At 50.4% G+C, this 20,050-nt stretch overlaps 1 protein-coding gene across 1 annotated transcript in view; it reads left to right on the forward strand.

Moving 5' to 3' along the window:
- abcb9 (ATP-binding cassette, sub-family B (MDR/TAP), member 9) overlaps positions 1-20,050 on the forward strand; it is a 140,302-nt gene that overhangs the window by 101,085 nt on the left and 19,167 nt on the right. Inside the window, exons 6-7 of the mRNA XM_072516605.1 lie at positions 4,968-5,096; positions 5,189-5,377. Of these exons, the coding sequence (XP_072372706.1) occupies positions 4,968-5,096; positions 5,189-5,377 (318 nt within the window). The remainder of the gene's footprint in view (positions 1-4,967; positions 5,097-5,188; positions 5,378-20,050) is intronic.

Raw genomic sequence — 20,050 nt, forward strand, 5'->3', positions numbered from 1 at the left:
CTTACCAGGTCTGCACGTTGCGTGTCCTGATAGGCCTTATCATGTTGGGTTTGGAAGCTGCTCAGATGCGCTAGATAAGACTGGTGTGCCCTCTTGGCATCATCCACCTCTCCGTCCTTTGCTGCCAACTTCCTTCTCAACTCTATGTTCTCTCTCTCGATCTCACTAACATCGACCTTGCTCATTTGATGTCTCTCTTATATTTATTTGCGGAGCGTCCGAACGACCTCCTCTGTGCCTCGCAATTGTGCCAGACAGGACACGATTGCCATCGGCTTGCGAGATTTCCCTAAACTCTTCTAATGAATTTCGCTCAGGTTCTCACACCAAGTATGTCCTATACTCCCGGGACCTGATTCCTTATTTTCACAGAATTCACTCCAAAGGGGCCATCCTTTCCCTTTGAGATATTTCCTGATCTCTTCTTCCCAAACGGGACACTGTCCTATTCTGCTGCTGGTCGCTGCAACCACAAATTCTTGGGGGTTCATGAGGCGTTCCATTGCCTTCATTGCCATTTTTCCTATCTGAATGCTCTCTTTTAAAATTTGGAATGAGGGGTGCTAAGGCGGTGCTGTAAACACGGGTACGGCGTTTGCTACTTTCCGGAATACAAACTCACGACAGTTTTTCGCAACAAAAATCTAGCAGTTTTACCTTATAGCCCTGTTAGTTACGCATGCATCAACACGTTTCCGAATTATGAGGATTGATCAGAATTGCTTGAACACTTGTGACTGTTTCTGTTCCCAATTGGATTCTAAATTCAAATTTCGGGTTCTCTCGGAGTGGTTAGGCCACTTCTAAGTCGAGTCCTGTCAGAGTTTGCCAGTAAATGTTGCTAACTTTTGGTTGGTTCTTAATTTAGCTCAGACACAGCAGTAAATGTTGCTCGTTGTGTCTTTACTTAATTTGCTCTGCTTTATAACCTTTGCTCTAGAGTCGCCAGGTATCTTTATGATACCACCACGAGGTTCAAGTTCAAGTACTGATCAATAACTCAATACACCAGTTAGTAAGTTTCAAATCAAAACACATTTATTATACACAGTCAATCACTACTCATGCATAAAACTCTACTTACTAGATTATCTCTAACACTAAAAGGCCTATACTTCACTTTGGAACTGGCCCACCAGGTAAGGGGAACAAATGGCCTTTCGTTCAGGTCCTGAGTCTGCAGGATTCAAAGCTGGTATGGACTGGTAGCTCGGAGCGCCTATCTCGGAGCGTGCGTTGACTGGAGACTTACTTGGTTGATGCAGCAACTTAGGCAGGTCAAGTTCAAGGGTTGGTTCGAGCTGCTGAGTGACCCTGCCAAGAAGGACGATTTGAACTTGGGACTCTACTTTATAGTCCCCAGGGGCTTCGCGCCCTTTTGGGCGGACCCCGTACTTGGTTCCAAATGATTGGACTGCGCTCCGATCACTTGGATCGATTTCTCCAATACTGGAGTTGTTCCCTGATCGTTGGGCGGTCCCTAGGTGTCCGTTAGCCTTCCTTTGTCTTGGCTCCTGCTGGCGCCGAGGAGTCTGACTTGATCTTGTTTTACTAAATGTTTCCAATTGTTCCCGGGGATCGCTCATTAGTATGCAGATGGTCGGTAGTTTCAGTGCTGTCTGGGTTTCTGCAAAGTCTAACACACAGGAAACTTTGCACCTGCTAGTTTTTCCTGGCTTGACTGAATTTCCCTGCAGTCTTTCCGGATCTCCATTTTAAGTCGGGAAGTGGCCAACCCAGGTGGCTACAAACCTTCCTTCCAAGATAAACTCAGAAGTGGGATGTTCGCAGATAATTGCAAAATGTTCAACACGCTTCGCGATTTCTCATAAACTGAAGCAGTCCATGTCACTCCTAAACGACCCTCTTATGGACTGACCCGATTAACACTACACCCTGTATGCTTCACCCGATGCCGGTGTTTATGTAGTTACATTGTGTACCTTGTGTTGCCCTATTATGTACTTTCTTTTCTTTTCTTTTTCTTTTCATGTACTTAATGATCTGTTGAGCTGCTCGCAGCAAAATACTTTTCACTGTACCTCGGTACGCGTGACAATAAACAAAATCCAATCCAAAATGCAGTTAAGACCTAGACAATCCAACCTTGTGTTGACAAGTGGCAAGTAATATTTGCATAAGTCAAGTGCCAGGGAATGACCATCTCCAGCAAAAGGAATCCTAGCCATCACTCATTGACATTCACTGCCTCCCATCCATTGACTCCATCTACACCTCCCGCTGCCTGGGGAAAGCGGGCAGCATAATCAAAGACCCCTCCCACCCGGCTTACTCACTCTTCCAACTTCTTCCATCGGGCAGGAGATACAGAAGTCTGAGAACTCGCACGAACAGACTCAAAAACAGCTTCTTCCCCACTGTCACCAGACTCCTAAACGACCCTCTTATGGACTGATATCAATAACACTACACCCTGTATGCTTCACCCGATGCCGGTGTTATGTAGTTACATTATGTACCTTGTGTTGCCCTATTATGTATTTTCTTTATCTTTTTTTTTCTTTTCACGCATTTAATGATCTGTTGAGCTGCTCACAGAAAAATACTTTTCACTGTACCTCGGTACACATGACAAGAAACCAAACCAATCCAATCACTGAATCTCCCACTACAAATATCGTGGGAGTGATCATTGACCAGTAACTGAACTGGACCAGCCATATAAATACTGTGGCTACAAGATCAGATCAGAGGCTGGGAATTCTGCCGTGAATAAAACACCTCCTGACTACCCAAAGCTTGTCGACCATCTACAAGGCACAAGTCAGGAGTGTAATGGAATGCTCTCCACTTGCCTGGATGATGACAGCTGCAACAACACTCAAGACGCCCAACACCAACCGGGACAGAGCATCCCCGCTTGTTTGGCACCCATCAATGAACTTAAATATTCATTCTCACCACCATAAATCACAGTGGCAGCAGTGTGTACCATCTACAAGATGTACTGCAGCAACTCACCATGGCCCCTTCGACAGCACCTTTCTAACCTGCAACTTCTTCCATCTAGAAGGACAAAGGCAGCAGAGTCATGGAACACCATCATCTGCAAGTTCCCCTCGAAGCCACAAACCATCTTGACTTGGAAATATATTGTTGTTCCTTCATTTTAGCTAGATCGCTCACTGAAACTCCCTTCCTAACAGCTTGTGGGTGTACCTAGACCACATGGACAGCAGTGGTTCAAGAAGGCAGCTCACCACCACCTTCTCTGGGGATGGGCAATAATTGTTAGGCTTGTCAGTGACGCCCACATCCCATGACACAGTAAAAATGGGATGTACTCTAACTCAACTTTACCCCATTCCTATTGACTTTAATTTTGCCAGGGAACCTTGATGTCGCCAAATCAAATGCTGCCTTGGTGTCAAGGGGAAGTCACTCTCACCTCTCCTAATCAGGAGATAAAAAGCGGGGAATAGTAAAAGTGACAACGGAGCCTTTGGAATTCAACCTGGTTCCTCTTTGTCCTTTTGAAAAATAAACCTGCTGCCGTTACCCGCTTTGGCTTATATGTGACTCCAGTCCACTCACCAAAGTTGTTGACTCTTAGTTCTATCAAAAGTACGGCACTGCAACAGTTCCAAAAGGAAGGCAGTCCTGTATAATTTACCCAGGGCAACTAGGGATAAGCAATAAATGCCAGTCTGTGCCAGTGTCATCCAGGTCTCACCAAATGAATGAGAAGAAAAGGTCCTTCTGTAAACTCAGTCAGTGCCTCGGTAACTATTTATGATAAGACTTCTTTCCACCCTCGTTCTGCCCAGCATGTCTAGGGGCTGGTTTCGCACAGTGGGCTAAACAGCTGGTTTGTAATGCGAACAAGACCAGCAGCGCGGGGTCAATTCCCGTACCGGCCTCCCCGAACAGGTGCCGGAATGTGGCGACTAGGGGCTTTTCACAGTAACTTCATTGAAACCGGCCTCCCCGACTAGGTGCCGGATTGTGGCAACTAGGGGCTTTTCACAGTAACTTCATTGAAACCGACTTGTGACAATAAGCAATTATTATGATTATTACTTAGCACTTCAGCCTTTCAACCATTTCCTGATCCTTTCTCCTCCTATCGGAGGCTATTGCATGTTCCTCCCATTTCCCTTGTTCCCTTCCTTCTTAACGGGTGTTCATCTGAAATATCTTTTAGTTCTGAGGAAGGATTTATAGCTAAAATGTCAACCGGGGACGAGATTCTCCGACCCCCCGCCGGGTTGGAGAATCGCCGGGGGCTGGCGTGAATCCCGCCCCCGCCGGTTGCCGAATTCTCCGGCACCGGAGATTCGGCGGGGGCGGGAATCGCGCCGCGCCGGTTGGCGCCCCCCCCCCCCCCCCGCGATTCTCCGGCCCGGATGGGCCGAAGTCCCGCCGGTAAAATGCCTGTCCCGCCGGCGTAGATTAAACCACCTACCTTACCGGCGGGACAAGGCGGCGCGGGCGGGCTCCGGGGTCCTGGGGGGGGCACAGGGCGATCTGGCCCCGGGGGTGCCCCCACGGTGGCCTGGCCCGCGATCGGGGCCCACCGATCCGCGGGCGGACCTGTGCCGTGGGGGCACAATTTTCCTTCCGCCTTCGCCACGGTCTCCACCGTGGCGGAGGCGGAAGAGACTCCCTCCACTGCGCATGCGCGGGAATGCCGTGAGCGGCCGCTAACGCTCCCGCGCATGCGCTGCCCGGAGATGTCATTTCTGCGCCAGCTGGCGGGGCACCAAAGGTCTTTTCCACCAGCTGGCGGGGCGGAAATTCATCCGGCGCAGGCCTAGCCCCTTAAGGTTGGGGCTCGGCCCCCAAAGATGTGGAGCATTCCGCACCTTTGGGGCGGCGCGATGCCCGACTGATTTGCGCCGTTTTGAGCGCCAGTCGGCGGACATCGTGCCGATACCGGAGAATTTCGCCCCAGATTTCTGCTTTTATTTTTGTGTCTGTTCACTAATTGCACCTTTTCCCCCCAGTTTTTGCAGATTTTTCTCCAGCTCACCACTGTGTTTTATGGTGGGTACCTTGTCCTGATTGACAAAATAACATCAGGTGACCTAATCTCCTTCTTCCTTTATCAGATGGTACTAGCTGATGCTCTTCAGGTTAGTAATTTCACACCAAATAAATATTTTTAACCTTGGAAGAGGAACCAGACCTTGCATTAATTATAAACAGGCATTCTTTTTTATTTCAGAACATCAGCGTTACATTTACTGGGTTGATTCAATCAATTGGTGTGGCAGAAAAAATCTTTGATTATATGGATAATGAGCCAACCAGGAAAAAGACTGGAACATTCATTCCAGAAACTCTGATGGGTGAAGTCACATTTAAGGATGTCACTTTTGCATACCCTGCCAGGCTGCAAGACAACATTCTCAATGTAAGTTGATCCAAGTGAAACTGAAACATTTAGCTGTACATTGTTGCTGCTGAAGATAAAGGGATTGATTTTTCTCTTTGCCTCCTCACCAATATTGAGCCATAGAATCGGTGCAGTGCAGCAGGAAGCCATTCGGCCCATCGAGTCTGCACCAACTCTGAAAGAGGACTCCACCCAAGCCCACTTCCCCGCCCTATCCCAATAACCCCTTACCCTAACCTGCAGCAGCACGGTAGCACAGTGGTTAGCACTGTGGCTACACAGCTCCAGGGTTCCAGGTTCGATTCCTGGCTGGGCCACTACCTGTGCGCAGTCTGCACGTCCTCCGGGGTTTCCTCCGGGCGCTCCGGTTTCCTCCCGCTCGTCCCGAAAGACGTGCTGTTGGGTAATTTGGACATTCTAAATTCTCCCTCTGTGTACCCAAACAGGCGCCGGAATGTGGCGACTAGGGGCTTTTCACAGTAACTTCATTGCAATGTTGCCGACTTGTGACAATAAAGATTATTATTATTAGAAATCCCTGGACACTAAAGAGCAATTTTAGTATGGCCAATGCACCTAACCTGCACATCTTTGGAATGTGGGAGGAAACCAGAGCACCCGGAGGAAACCCACGCAGACACTGGGAGAGCGTACAGACTCCATACTGACAATTACCCGAGATCGGAATTAAACTCGGGCCTTGGCACTGTGAGGCAGCAGTGCTAACCACTATGTCACCGTGCCAGTATGTCCAACTAAAATTTTGCTAAAGCCACCTACTGTTGCTAACTTTTGGTTGGTTCAATTGGCTCTGTTTTATAACCTTTTCTCTCGAGTCGCCAGGTATCTTTATGATACCGCCACGAGGTTCAAGTCCAAGTAATGATCAATAACTCAATACACCGATTAGTAAGAATCAAATCAAGTGGCGACTAGGGGCTTTTCACAGTAACTTCATTGAAGCCTACTTGTGACAATAAGCGATTTTCATTTCATTTCATTTATTATACACAGTAATCGCTACTCATGCACCAATTCTACGTTTAAGCTACTTCTACAACTAACAGGCCTATACTTAACTTTGGACTGGCCCACCAGGTCAGGGGAACAAATGGCCTTTCGTTCGGGTTCCGAGTCTGCGGGATTCGAAGTTGGTACAGGTTGGTAGCTAGGAGCGCCTATCTCGTAGCGAGCGTTGAATTAAGACTTACTTCTTTCAGTGGTCACTGCACCGGTCATGGTCAAGGTTGGTTCGCGTTGCTGGGTGACCCGGGCAGGACGGAGAGATGAAGAGAGAGATTTGAACTTGGGGCTTAACTCTTATAGTCCCCAGGGGCTTCCCGCCTTTCGGGGCGGACCCTGTACCGGGTTCTAGGTGATTGGACTTTGTTCCAATCGCTTGGTTCGATTTCTCCAATACTGGAGCGGTTCCCTGATCGATGGGCGGTCTTGAGGTGCTCGTTCACCTCCCTTTGTGTAGGCTCCTGCTGGCGCCGGGGAGTCTGGCTTTGCTTTGTGTGTCCCAAATGTTACTTATTGTTCCCGGGGATTGCTCATCAGTATGTAGATGGCTGCTACGTTGTTGTGCTGATGGTCGCTGGTATCGATGTTGTCTGGCCCTTTGCAGAGTTAAATACACAGCAAACCTGCACCTGCTGGTTTCTGTCTCTGTTGGCTGACTTTCCTATCAGCCTTTGCCGTTCGCCATTTTAAATCGGGAGTTGGCCAATTCAGGTGGCTACACTACATATCTCTTGGGTGGATTTATGTCAGATTAGAAATTTGGAATGACCACTCTTTTACAGGAAGCTATGATGAAGGGCCCGCAGCAATGAAAATTCAGGGCAACATTTAGGTCCGCTTTTAGAAGAAAAATAATCTTTATTAGTGCCACAAGTAACACTGCAATGAAGTTACTGTGAAAAGCCCCTAGTCTGTTCGGGTACATAGAGGGAGAATTCAGAATGTCCAAATGACCTAACAAGCACATCTTTCAGGACAATTTCGGGAAACAGCAGACAATGGCGTTACAATTGGGTTAGGGGCCATTAATGTTCAAATAGAAATCAAAATACCTCATTTTAACCAAACAAATCTATGCCACAAGATCTCACTTGTTTTAACCAAAACCAAAACCCAAACTTTATTTTATATTAAAGACTTAAGTTAATCACACCTGTTTTGTTTATTAACATAGTTTATAACTATATATGTTACGCATTCAGGTTTATTTCTTACTTGCCTCAACAATTCTCTTGTAAGTCACACCAATCTCAAAGTTATTTACCTCAGTAGGGGTTACCTCTCAGTATGCCATAGTCCTCTAGAGAATTGTCCTCATTTACAGCTGTTCTCAAAGCTAAAACTTTAATTCAGCTTATTTAACTGTGGATGCTCGAGTCCCTTGTTCTGCTCACTTTCACACATCCAAGCGAATCTGTTTGTTGTTGCTTTTTTGGGGACAAGGCTCTGTGAGGGCCACTTTAGATTCTTCCGCTAGTTTAAAACCAGGCAATCTTCCAGCCTCACAAAATTAAAAGCGGGATTTAGCCTCACCGGCATTCTACATGGCTATGATGTGGCAGGTGGCAATTGGTCGGCTTCCCAAATCCCAAAGGGAAACATGGACCAGCTTTCACAATCGTTTGCAATTTGTATTTTAGAATGAGAAGACATCTGCACTGAAGTCAGGACCTAGAATTTCTTTTTAAAAAAAATATATTTATTAAAGTTTTTTAACACATTTTTTCTCCCTTACAAACAATAACCCCCCCATCCCCCCGTAACAAAAAAAAAGAGAAATCGCGCAGAGCAAGATATATACATGGCAAAATGATATATTTACACAGCTTTGTACACCGGCCCTCACCCGTACGTGCCAGTTTCCCCAACCCTTCATGTTATCTCTTGCTCATCCACCCTCCCAGGCAGTCTCCCCTTTCCCCCCCCCTCCCACGATGTCTCCCCCCCCCCCAAGGTTGCTGCTGCTGCTGACCGACCTTCCTCTAACGCTCCGCGAGATAGTCTAGGAACGGTTGCCACCGCCTGTAGAACCCCTGCACAGACCCTCTCAAGGCAAACTTAATCCTCTCCAACTTTATGAACCCAGCCATATCATTCATCCAGGCCTCCAGGCTGGGGGGCTTCGCCTCCTTCCACATTAGCAAGATCCTTCACCGGGCTACTAGGGACGCAAAGGCCAGAATGCTGGCCTCTTTCGCCTCCTGCACTCTCGGTTCATCCACTACTCCAAATATTGCTAGCCCCCAGCTTGGCTTGACCCGGACTTTCACCACCTGAGATATTGCTCCCGCCACTCCTCTCCAGAACCCCTCCAGTGCCGGGCATGACCAAAACATATGGATATGGTTCGCCGAGCTCCCTGAGCACCTTCCACATCTGTCCTCTACCCCAAAGAACCTACTCAACCTCGCCCCCGTCAAGTGCGCTCTGTGGACCACCTTAAATTGTATCAGGCTGAGCCTGGCACACGAGGAGGAGGAATTAACCCAACCTAGGGCATCAGCCCACAGACCTTCCTCGATCTCCTCCCCCAGCTCATCCTCCCATTTACCCTTCAACTCTTCTACCAGCGCTTCCCCCTCTTCTTTCAACTCCTGGTGTATTTCCGACACCTTGCCCTCCCCGACCCATACACCCGAGATCACCCTATCTTGAACTTCTTGTGCAGGGAGCAACGGGAATTCCCTCACCTGTCGCCTCACAAAAGCCCTCACCTGCATATATCTAAAGGCATTTCCCGGGGGTAACTCGAACTTCTCCTCCAGTGCCCCTAGGCTCAAACGTCCCGTCGATGAACAGGTCCCCCATTCTTCCAATCCCCGCCCGATGCCAGCTCTGGAACCCCCCCGTCCATCTTCCCCGGGACAAACCGGTGGTTACTCCTGATCGGGGACCACACCGATGCTCCCATTGCACCCCAGTGCCGTCTCCACTGGCCCCAGATCCTTAGCGTTGCCGCCACCACCGGGCTCGTGATATACTTTGTCGGTGAGAGCGGCAGCGGTGCCGTCACCAACGCCCCCAGGCTCATTCCTTTACAGGACGCCATCTCCATCCTCTTCCATGCCGCCCCCTCTCCCTCCATAACCCACTTGCGGATCATCGCCACATTTGCTGTCCAGTAGTAGCTCCCCAGGTTTGGCAGCGCCAACCCTCCTCGGTCCCTACTTCGTTCCAGGAACCCTCTCCTTACTCTCGGGGTCTTATTCGCCCACACAAACCCCATAATACTCCTGCCTACTCTCTTAAAAAAGGCCTTAGTGATCACGATGGGAAGGCACTGAAACACAAACAGAAACCTCGGAAGGACCACCATTTTGACCGACTGCACTCTACCCGCCAGCGAGAGCGGTAACATGTCCCATCTTTTGAAATCCTCCTCCATTTGCTCCACCAACCTTGTCAGATTCAGTTTATGTAGGGTCCCCCAACTCCTGGCTATCTGGATCCCCAGATACCGAAAGCTCCCCTCCGCCCTCCTCAGCGGTAGGTCCCCTATCCCTCTTTCTTGGTCCCCCGCCTGTAATACAAAGAGCTCACTCTTCCCTACATTGAGCTTATAGCCCGAAAACTCCCCAAACTCCCTGAGAGTCTGCATGACCTCCACCATCCCCTCCATTGGATCCGCCACGTACAGCAACAGGTCATCCGCATATAGCGACACTCGATGCTCTTCTCCCCCTCGGACCACCCCCTTCCATTTATTAGACTCCCTCAATGACATGGCCAATGGTTCGATCGCCAATGCGAACAACAGGGGGGACAGGGTGCACCCCTGCCTCGTCCCTCGGTACAGTCGAAAGTACTCCGACCTCCGCCGGTTCGTCACTACACTCCATCGGGGCTCTGTAAAGGAGCTTAACCCAATTGATAAACCCTACCCCGAACCCAAACCTGCGCAGCACCTCCCAGAGGTACTCCCACTCTACTCGGTCAAAGGCCTTCTCTGCGTCCATAGCTGCCACTATCTCCGCCTCTCCCTCCTCCGATGGCATCATTATCACGTTTAAGAGCCGCCGCACATTGGTGTTTAGTTGCCTGCCCTTTACAAATCCCGTCTGGTCCTCGTGGATTACCCCCGGGACACAGTCCTCGATCCTCGTGGCCAGCACTTTTGCCAGCAACTTTGCATCCACATTGAGGAGCGAGATCGGCCTGTACGATCCACATTGCAGTGGGTCCTTGTCCCGCTTTAGGATCAAAGAAATTGTCGCTTCCGACATTGTCGGGGGCAGGGTCCCCTCCTCTCTTGCCTCATTAAAGGTCCTCACCAGTAGCGGGGCCAACAGGTCTGCGCACTTCCTGTAGAACTCCACCGGGAATCCATCCGGTCCCAGGGCCTTCCCTGCCTGCATGCTCCCCAAACCCTTGCTCAGCTCCTCCAACCCAATTGGTGCCCCCAAACCAGCCACCTCTTGCTCCTCCACCCTCGGGAATCTCAGCTGATCTAGGAATCGTATCATCACCTCTTCCCCCGCTGGGGGCTGGGATCTGTACAGCTCTTCATAAAAGGCCTTGAATACCTCGTTTATTTTCGTCGCACTCCGAACCGTGGCTCCCCTTCCATCTTTGACTCCCCTATTTCCCTCGCTGCCATCCTCTTACGGAGCTGGTGTGCCAGCATCCGACTAGCCTTTTCCCCATACTCGTAGGTCACCCCCTGCGCTTTCCTCCACTGTGCCTCCGCCTTCCCTGTGGTCAACAGGTCAAACTCCGTCTGGAGCCGTCGTCTTTCCCCCAGTAATCTTTCCTCCGGGGCCTCTGCGTATCTCCTGTCCACTCTCAAAATCTCCCCCACTAACCTCTCCCTTTCCATACCCTCTGTCTTCTCCCTATGAGCCCTAATGGAAATTAGCTCTCCCCTGATCACCGCCTTCAGCGCCTCCCATACCACCCCCACCCACACCTCCCCGTTGTCGTTGGCCTCCAAGTACCTTTCGATACACCCCCTCACCTTCCCACACACCACCTCGACCGCCAGCAGTCCCACATCCAGCCGCCACAACGGGCGTTGGTCCCTCTCCTCTCCCAGCTCCAGTTCCACCCAGTGTGGGGCATGGTCCGAAACAGCGATAGCCGAATACTCCGTCCCCTCCACCCTCGGGATGAGCGCCCTACCCAGAACAAAGAAATCTATCCGGGAGTAGGCTTTGTGTACATGGGAGAAGAAAGAAAATTCCCTGGCCTGCGGCCCTGCAAACCGCCATGGGTCCCCCCCCTCTGATCCATAAACCCCCGAAGTACCTTGGCCGCCGCCGGCCTCTTTCCAGTCCTTGATTTGGAGCGGTCCAGTGCTGGATCCAACACTCCCATTATCAGGCCTCCTATCTCCAGGTCCGGAATGCGCCCCAACATGCGCTTCATGAATCCTGCATCATCCCAGTTCGGGGCGTATATGTTTACCAACACCACCCACATCCCTTGCAGCCTACCGCTCACCATTACATATCGCTCTCCATTGTCCGCTACAATAGTCTTGGCTTTCCCACCAATATTGCCACCCCTCTATTCTTCGCGTTCAGTCCCGAGTGGAATACCTGTCCTACCCATCCCTTTCTTAGCCTGACCTGGTCCGCCACCTTCAGGTGTGTCTCTTGGAGCATGGCCACGTCCGCCTTCAGTCCCTTTAAGTGCGCGAACACTCGAGCCCTCTTCACCGGCCCATTCAGGCCCCTCACATTCCACGTTATTAGCCGGATTGGAGGGGCTCTCACCCCCCCCCCCCCACGACCCGCCGACTAGCCATCTCCTTTTCTGGGCCAGTCCCGTGTCCACGCCTCCCTCACCCTCCAGTCCCCCAGAGGGGGGATCCCCGTCCCGGCCACCTCTTCTGTGTCCCATTCCCTTTCAGACAGTGCAGCAGCAACCCTTTCCCCCCCACTTCCTGCCCCCCTAGACCCCTGTCTAGCTTTTTTGCTCCCCCCATGTCACTCCCGTAAGTCAGCTGACGCCCGCTGACCTCGGCTTCCCCCGCTGTCCCATTGACCTCCCCACGTGGGAGTCTCCCAATCCATATGCATTCCTTCGTTCCCCTTCCCGCCTTTCTTCCCGTGCGCGGGAAAACACCCCGCGCTTTCCAAAGCCCGCTCCACCCCCTCTGGCGCAGCTCCTGTCGCGGCCTTGTCTCTCTCCCCCAGCCCATGTAACATTTCCTGCGTGTGATTGACCCCCTATATACAACAACCATCACACATCAAACCTCAAACATCCCCCCTACCATCACAAACCCTCAGTTAGAGTCCAACTTTTCGGCTTGTACAAAGGTCCATGCCTCTTCAGGCGTTTCGAAGTAATAGTGTTGGCCCTTGTATGTGACCCACAGTCGCGCTGGCTGCAGCATTCCGAATTTCACTTCTTTCCGGTACAACGCCGCTTTGACCCGGTTGAAACCCGCTCTCCGCTTTGCAATCTCCGTGCTCCAGTCCGGGTATATTCGGATCTCTGCATTGTCCCACTTACTGCTCCGCTCCTTCTTGGCCCATCTCTGGACCCACTCTCTGTCCGTGAACCGGTGGAACCTCACCACCATCGCTCTTGGCGGCTCATTTGCCTGGGGCTTCTTCGCCAGCACCCGATGTGCCCCGTCCAACTCCAGCGGCCTCGAAGGGGCCTTCGTGCCCATCATCGCCTCGAGCATCGTGCTCGCGTATGCCCCGGCATCAGCCCCCTCCACTCCCTCAGGGAGACCCAGGATTCGCAGATTCTTTCTCCTCGACTTGTTCTCCAGGTCTTCGAGTCTTCCCGCCCACCTCTTGTGTAGCGCCTCGTTCTGCTCCACACTCACCGCCAGGCCCACGAGCTCGTCCTCGTTCTGACTGACTCTTTTCTGTACCTCCTGGATCTTAGCTTCGTGGACCTTCTGGATGATCCCGAGTCCTTCAATTGCCGAAAGCATAGGCGCCAACATCTCCTTGCGCATCTCCTCGCGCTGCTCCTCGAAGCAGCGCTTGATGAACTCCTGCAGCTCCCCTTTGTCCCTGGCCGCCGCCATTTTGTTTTCTTTCCCTCGCTTCCCCCGTCGCTCCAGTGCCGCTCCTCTGGCCGTTACACTTCTGGTCCGTTTAAAAAGTCTATGGAAACTCCTGAAAAAGGTCTGAGAGTCAGTTCCAGACGGGAGCTGCCGAATGTGCGACCTACTCCTCCATGGCCGCCACCGGAAGCCTCGTCCCTGCTTCTTCAATGGCCTTGGTAGATCTTTTCACAGTTGTTCCCTCTGCTGCTAGAATTCACCTTTGATAGAGTCAAGTCAGATTGCAGCTTTAAGCTTGCCCTTCCCCCGCCTGCATGCTGGAAGAGGCTTTTGTCTAAACCTGCAGCCAAAGCCAAATCCTTTACTGTTTCTGCCGGGTCTGGTAGCCAAAAGACATACCATTCCTGGGGGACACTGTCAGGGGAATGCTGCAGTCTTATTGCCACACCGGGAAATGTCAAACAAATGCCGTGGGGGCCCTGTAAAAGAGCCCAAAAGTCCGTTCCAAGCGGGAGCTACCGAATATGCGACCTAGCTCTGCATAGCCGCACCCGGAAGTGGCCAGGACCAAGAATTTCAACCACTTTTTGGAGCTTTTAAATATTGTGGTGGTATGTATTAGGGGTCATGTGGGACTCTGAAGCCGAGATGCTATTGGCTGACAGATCCCGGGTCCTGGTTGGCTGCCGACTCCTGGCTCCGCCCTGAAGGCGGAGTATAAGAACCCGAGCTTCTCCCCGTAGCCTTCATGTTCGATAATGCACAGCGGGGCAAAATTAAAAATGACAAGATCTTAAGGTGGAGGATCGAGCTCTCCACCTTCAACTATGAGATCTTGTATCGTCCCGGAAAGCTGAACGAGCCGACCGATGCCCTATCCCGCGGCACATGTGCCAATGCACAAATAGACCGTCTCCAAGCCCTCCACGAGGACCTCTGAGTGCAAACCGCATTTTTTCAGGCCGGATAGAGCGCATCTGATCAAGGCTTCCCGCCCCTTTGAACGCCTCAGTTTGGATTTCAAAGGGCCCCTCCCCTCCACCGACCGCAACGCATACTTCCTGAACGTGGTGGACGAGTACTCTCGTTTCCCCTTCACCACCCCGTGCCCCGACATGACAGCGGCCACAGTCATTAAAGCCCTTGGCACCATATTCACACTGTTCGGTTGCCCCGCGTATATCCATAGCGACAGGGGGTCCTCATTCATGAGTGACAAGCTGCGCCAGTTCCTGCTCAGCAAGGGCATAGCCTCGAGCAGGATGACCAGCTACAACCCCCGGGGAACGGGCAAGTAGAGAGGGAGAACGGCACGGTCTGGAAGACCGTCCTCCTGGCCCTACGGTCCAGGGATCTCCCAGTTTCACGGTGGCAGGAGGTCCTCCCGGACGCTCTCCACTCCATCCGGTCACTGCTGTGTACCACCACTAACCAAACGCCTCATGAGCGCCTCCTTGTCTTCCCCAGGAAGTCCTCCTCCGGAACGTCGCTGCCGACCTGGCTGGCGGCCCCAGGACCCATCTTGCTCCGGAAACATGTGCGGGCGCACAAATCGGACCCGTTGGTCGAGAGGGTTCACCTTCTCCACGCGAACCCGCAGTACGCCTACGTGGCGTACCCCGACGGCCGACAGGGCACGGTCTCCCTGCGGGACCTGGCGCCCGCCGGCAACACACACACCCCCCCTCGACACCGATCATCCCCTCCCTGCCACCGGCGCACCCCGCGACCGCCCCCTTCCCGGGGGTATCGGTCCTCCTCCCGTGCCCGCCCAGGAGTAAAACAGGAACAAACACCGAAACGCCGGAGACGACAACGCCTGAGCAAGCACCTGCACCACCACCGGGGCTGAGGCAATCGACGAGGAAGACCAGACCGCCCGCTCGACTCGTGGAATCCGCGTGACACCAAGAATGTTGTTGTAACAAAAATTTTTTTTGCTAATATTGTAAATAGTTCGCACAAACCTGTACATAGCCCAGTGTAGGGCTAAAACTGTAGTAAAACTGTCCGAAATTTTCCTTCCAGGGCCAGCCTTGTAAACCCCTACCACCATGCGAACCACCACCCCGCCGGGTTCCTTTTTAACAAGGGGTGAATGTGGTGGTATGTATTAGGGGTCATGTGGGACTGTGAAGCCGAGATGCTATTGGCTGACAGATCCCAGGTCCTGGTTGGCTGCCGACTCCTGGCTCCGCCCTGAAGGCGGAGTATAAGAACCCGAGCTTCTCCCCGCAGCTTCATTCTATTGCTGAGCTGCTGGGGACAAGCATCGCTTAATAAAGCCTAGATCGACTTCATCACTTCTCGTCTCTCGTAAGTCATTGTGCGCTACAAATATTAAATCGAAACATTTACAATTAACAGGTTTACAAACAGTTCCCAAAAGATTTCTGCTTAGTTAAACTCAAAATTAAATACAATTTTTGGCAATAGTTCTTGTGGTGATATGCGCATAAATAGTCATATCTATGTATAACTGTACATAGATGCACCAATGTATATGTTTGTATATAACAGCACCAGTGTACGTAGCCACTGACCAATACATGTGGGGACAGTTATGACCACCTTTGGAACCAGACATCCATACAGACATATATATACCGGGGGACGGACGAGACACGGGCACTTGGTAGTAAGACGAACAAGGGGACAGTAAACCCTTACCTTCACTGAGCGTAGACAGAATTGTTTGTACACAGAAATGTATGGTTACCATCCAGCATGTCAAGAATAAATTCTTAGATCAATCATATCTTCGTGTTCTATGTGTACCTTTATGATCAGGGGAGCAACAATTCTCACAGATTTTCTCTATACAAATTCCATTAAAATTTCCACAAACATCCACTGTTGTAGCAGGGTCTCTGAGGCTGCAAGATGCTTTCTTCACAGTCTGTCGTCAGCACACATGCTCTTCAAGATCTCACAGCACCAGATTCCCAGTTTCGATTTCTGGCTTGGGTCACTGTCTGTGTGGAGTCTGCACGTTCTCCCCGTGTCTGCGTGGGTTTCCTCCCAAGTCCCAAAAGACATGCTGTTAGATCATTTGGACATTCTGAATTCTCCCTCTGTGTACCTGAACAGGCGCCGGAATGTGGCGACTAGGGGCTATTTACAGTAACTTCATTGCAGTGTTAATGTTAGCCTACTTGTGACAATAAAGATTATTATTATAATTTGTGTAATCGCCCCTCGTAACCTAACGTCTGTAGTCCAGGTATCATTGTTGCAAACCTTCCTTGCACTCCCTCCAAGACAAAAATACCTTTCCTAAGGTGTGGTGCCCAGAACTGCTCACAGTGACTCCAAGTGGGGTCTAACCAGGATATCTGCAGCAGAACTTCTGTGTCTTTATACTCCAGATATATAGGCCACCATTCCATTAGCCTTTTTGATTATTTTCTGCACCTATTCCTGGCATTTTAAGGATCTATGCACCTGAACCAACAAATCTCTTTGGACACCCACTGTACCTAACCTCTTTCCATTTAGGAAGTACTCTGCTCTATCCTTTTTTGGTCCAAAATGGATAACCTCACACTTGCTCACATTGAATTCCATCTGCCACAATTTTGCCCACTCACCTAGTCTGTCAATATTCCCTTGTAATTCTATCCTACCATCTAGGCTGTCTACAATGCCACCTAACTTTGTATCATCAGCAATTGAGGTATATGACTTTTTATTACCGGTACAGCCGTGGAGGGCCTGTTCCTATGCTGTATTGTTAGAACATAGAACATACAGTGCAGAAGAAGGCCATTCGGCCCATCGAATCTGCACCGACCCACATTAAGCCCTCACTTCCACCCTATCCCCGTAACCCAATAACCCCTCCTAACCTTTTTGGACACTAAGGGCAATTTAGCATGGTCAGTCCACCTAACCTGCACGTCTTTGGACTGTGGGAGGAAACCGGAGCACCCGGAGGAAACCCACGCAGACACGGGGAGAACGTGCAGACTCCGCACAGACAATTGACGAATGTGATATAAAATAGTTACTTTAGAGATATTAGTTACTGTAATGTAAACATAGGCCGGTCTGATTCTGTTAGTTCACATTCGTCACAGTGACCCAGCGGGGAATCGAACCTGGGACCCTGGCGCTGTGAAGCCACAGTGCTAACCACTGCTACCGTGCTGCCCTACTATTCTTTGTTCTATTCCATCATCCAAGTAATTAATGAACAATGTGAATAATTGAGGCCGCTACACAGATCCCTGTGGTACACCACTAGTCACCTCCTGCCAATTTGAATAATTATCCATTAACCCCACTCTGTCGCCTGCCACTCAACCAATTTGCCAACCATGTCAGTAATTTGCCCTCAACTCCGTGGGCTTCCACTTTAGATAACAGTCTCTTATGTGGGACTTTAGCAAATGCATTCTGGAAGTCCATATAAATAACATCCATGGACATCCCCGCATCCACTACCCTTAGTCACCTCGTCAAAAAATTCAATAAGATTAGTCAGGCATGGGGCGACAAGGTGGTGCAGTGGCTAGCACTGCTGCCTCAAGGCGATGAAGAATTAGGTTCAATCCCAGATCACTGTCCGTGTGGAGATTTCACATTCTCCCTGTGTCTGCGTGGGTCTCACCATCACAACCCAGTCCGAGGCTGGCATCTCCACATCGACCCAAAAGATGTGCAGGATAGGTGGAATGACCACACTAAATTGCCCCGTAATTGGAAAGTTTAAAAAAAAAGATTAGTCGGGCATGACCTTCCCATCACGAATCCATGCTGGCTCTCCCCGACCGATCAACATTTTTTGAGGTGTTCAGTTACCCCATCCCTGATTATAGACTCCAACAATTCCCCACCACAGATGTTTGGGTAACTGGACTATAATTTCCTGGTTTCCCCCTTCTTAAACAATGGAGTGACATGTGCAATTTTCATGTCAAGAGGGGCTACTCCCGAATCTCGGGAACTCTGGAAGATTATAGTTCGGGCATCTACAATGTGCTCCCCTACTTCCTTTAACACCCTCAGATGGAAACCGTCAAGCCCTGGGAATCTGTCACTCTTTAGTTCCATTCATTTCCTAGTTACTGATGCCGTACGTAAGTTAATTGTATTAAGTCCCTGTCCTCTATCGACTATTAATTTTTTCGGGTCTTAATAATAATCTTTTATTGTCACAAGTAGGCTTACATTGACACTGCAATGAAGTTACTGTGAAAAGCCCTTAGTCGCCACATTTCGGCGCCTGTTTGGCTACACTGAGGGGGAATTCAGAATCTCAGCTGGTACGGGAATTGAACCCTCGCTGCTGGCCTTGTTCTGCATCACAAACCAGCTGTCTAGCCCACTGAGCTAAACCAGCTCTCTGCGGCTAGTTATCCTCCTTTTCAACTGTAAACACCAAGGCAAAGTCATTGTTCGGCATCTTTGCCATTAACAGATCTTCCCAGTTTCCCGTGGACATTCTCTGTATCATCCTGTTAAAGTCAACCTTTCCCAAGTCTAAAATTCTTGTATCTGAATCATGCTTATAACTTTCAAATACTAGATTGAATTCAATCAAGTTGTGATCACTATCTGATAAATGTTTGCGCACAGTTAGGCTGCTGATTAAATTTGACTCATTACCGTAGGAAGAGTATTCGTGGATTGGGGCACCATTTCTAAATGCCGGCCTGATCTTTCGACTCCCCTCAGCCACCCCACTGCGTCCTCTGGATCCTCCCCCCTCCACCCACTGTCTCCTCTTATAGGGTCCTCGAGCCCCCCCTCGCCCCACCTCTTAAGTACAAGGCACCCTCAGGCCCGAGCCTTGATACGGGCAACCTGTACCTGGGCACCCTGGTACTGCCACCCCAGGCACCATGGCAGTGGCACTGCCAAGTGCTGGCTGGCAGTACCAAGGTGCCCGGGTGTCAGCAGGAGTGCAAGGGGAAACCCCAGGGGTTTCTGGTCCACATTTGTGGAAATCAGTGCTAAACGGTCTCCCAACGGTTCCCGCGCCCCAGACATATTAAACAAGCCTTTGGTTCACTTAAATATGTTAATCTGGATCTTGCCCAGTGAGGGAGAGATCAAGATCGCAACATCTCGCAAGATTCCAGTAAATCTCGTGAGACGTTTTGAGAGTCGCAAATCTCACGAGGCCTCTCGCGAGATTAAACAGCCTCCTCGCCGTGTCACCATGCTGGGTGTGACAAGGCCATTAAATTGCGTCCATGTCTCCAGCTTGCATGGGAAATAAGCCCACCTGCTGTGACAAAACCCTCGCCTTTCTATACTGACTTTATTAAACAAACATGGGTCACCACTCGCACTCCCATTTCTGTTGGTGTCCCGGCAATCTCTAAAGTCCATAATTTTAATAACCTCTAAAATATTAACATGAGACAAGAGCTAGACATTCATAACAGCCTCCACGACGTCAACCCAATTCAGCCCTGCTACACCCAGAATAGTTACAAATTCTTACCTAAAGTCTCAGTGGTTTGCAGGTTGTAATTTTACAGCTCTGTCTGTCAAGAGGAGCTGCTCTGGAACTGTGCAACTGGCCACATGTGGCGAATTGGGAATTCAGATAAATTTCTGAAGAGTAAATAAAAAATGAACAATGGGCATTTTTAGTGGGTCTGTCACATCGTGGAAGAATGTGAACTTGTTGCACATTTGTTGGTAAAACAGTAAGATGTGTTTTAATTCTGTGGTTGGTGGGAGTT

The sequence above is a fragment of the Scyliorhinus torazame genome, chromosome 1, assembly GCF_047496885.1.
Source record: "Scyliorhinus torazame isolate Kashiwa2021f chromosome 1, sScyTor2.1, whole genome shotgun sequence".
NCBI classification, from domain to species: domain Eukaryota; kingdom Metazoa; phylum Chordata; class Chondrichthyes; order Carcharhiniformes; family Scyliorhinidae; genus Scyliorhinus; species Scyliorhinus torazame.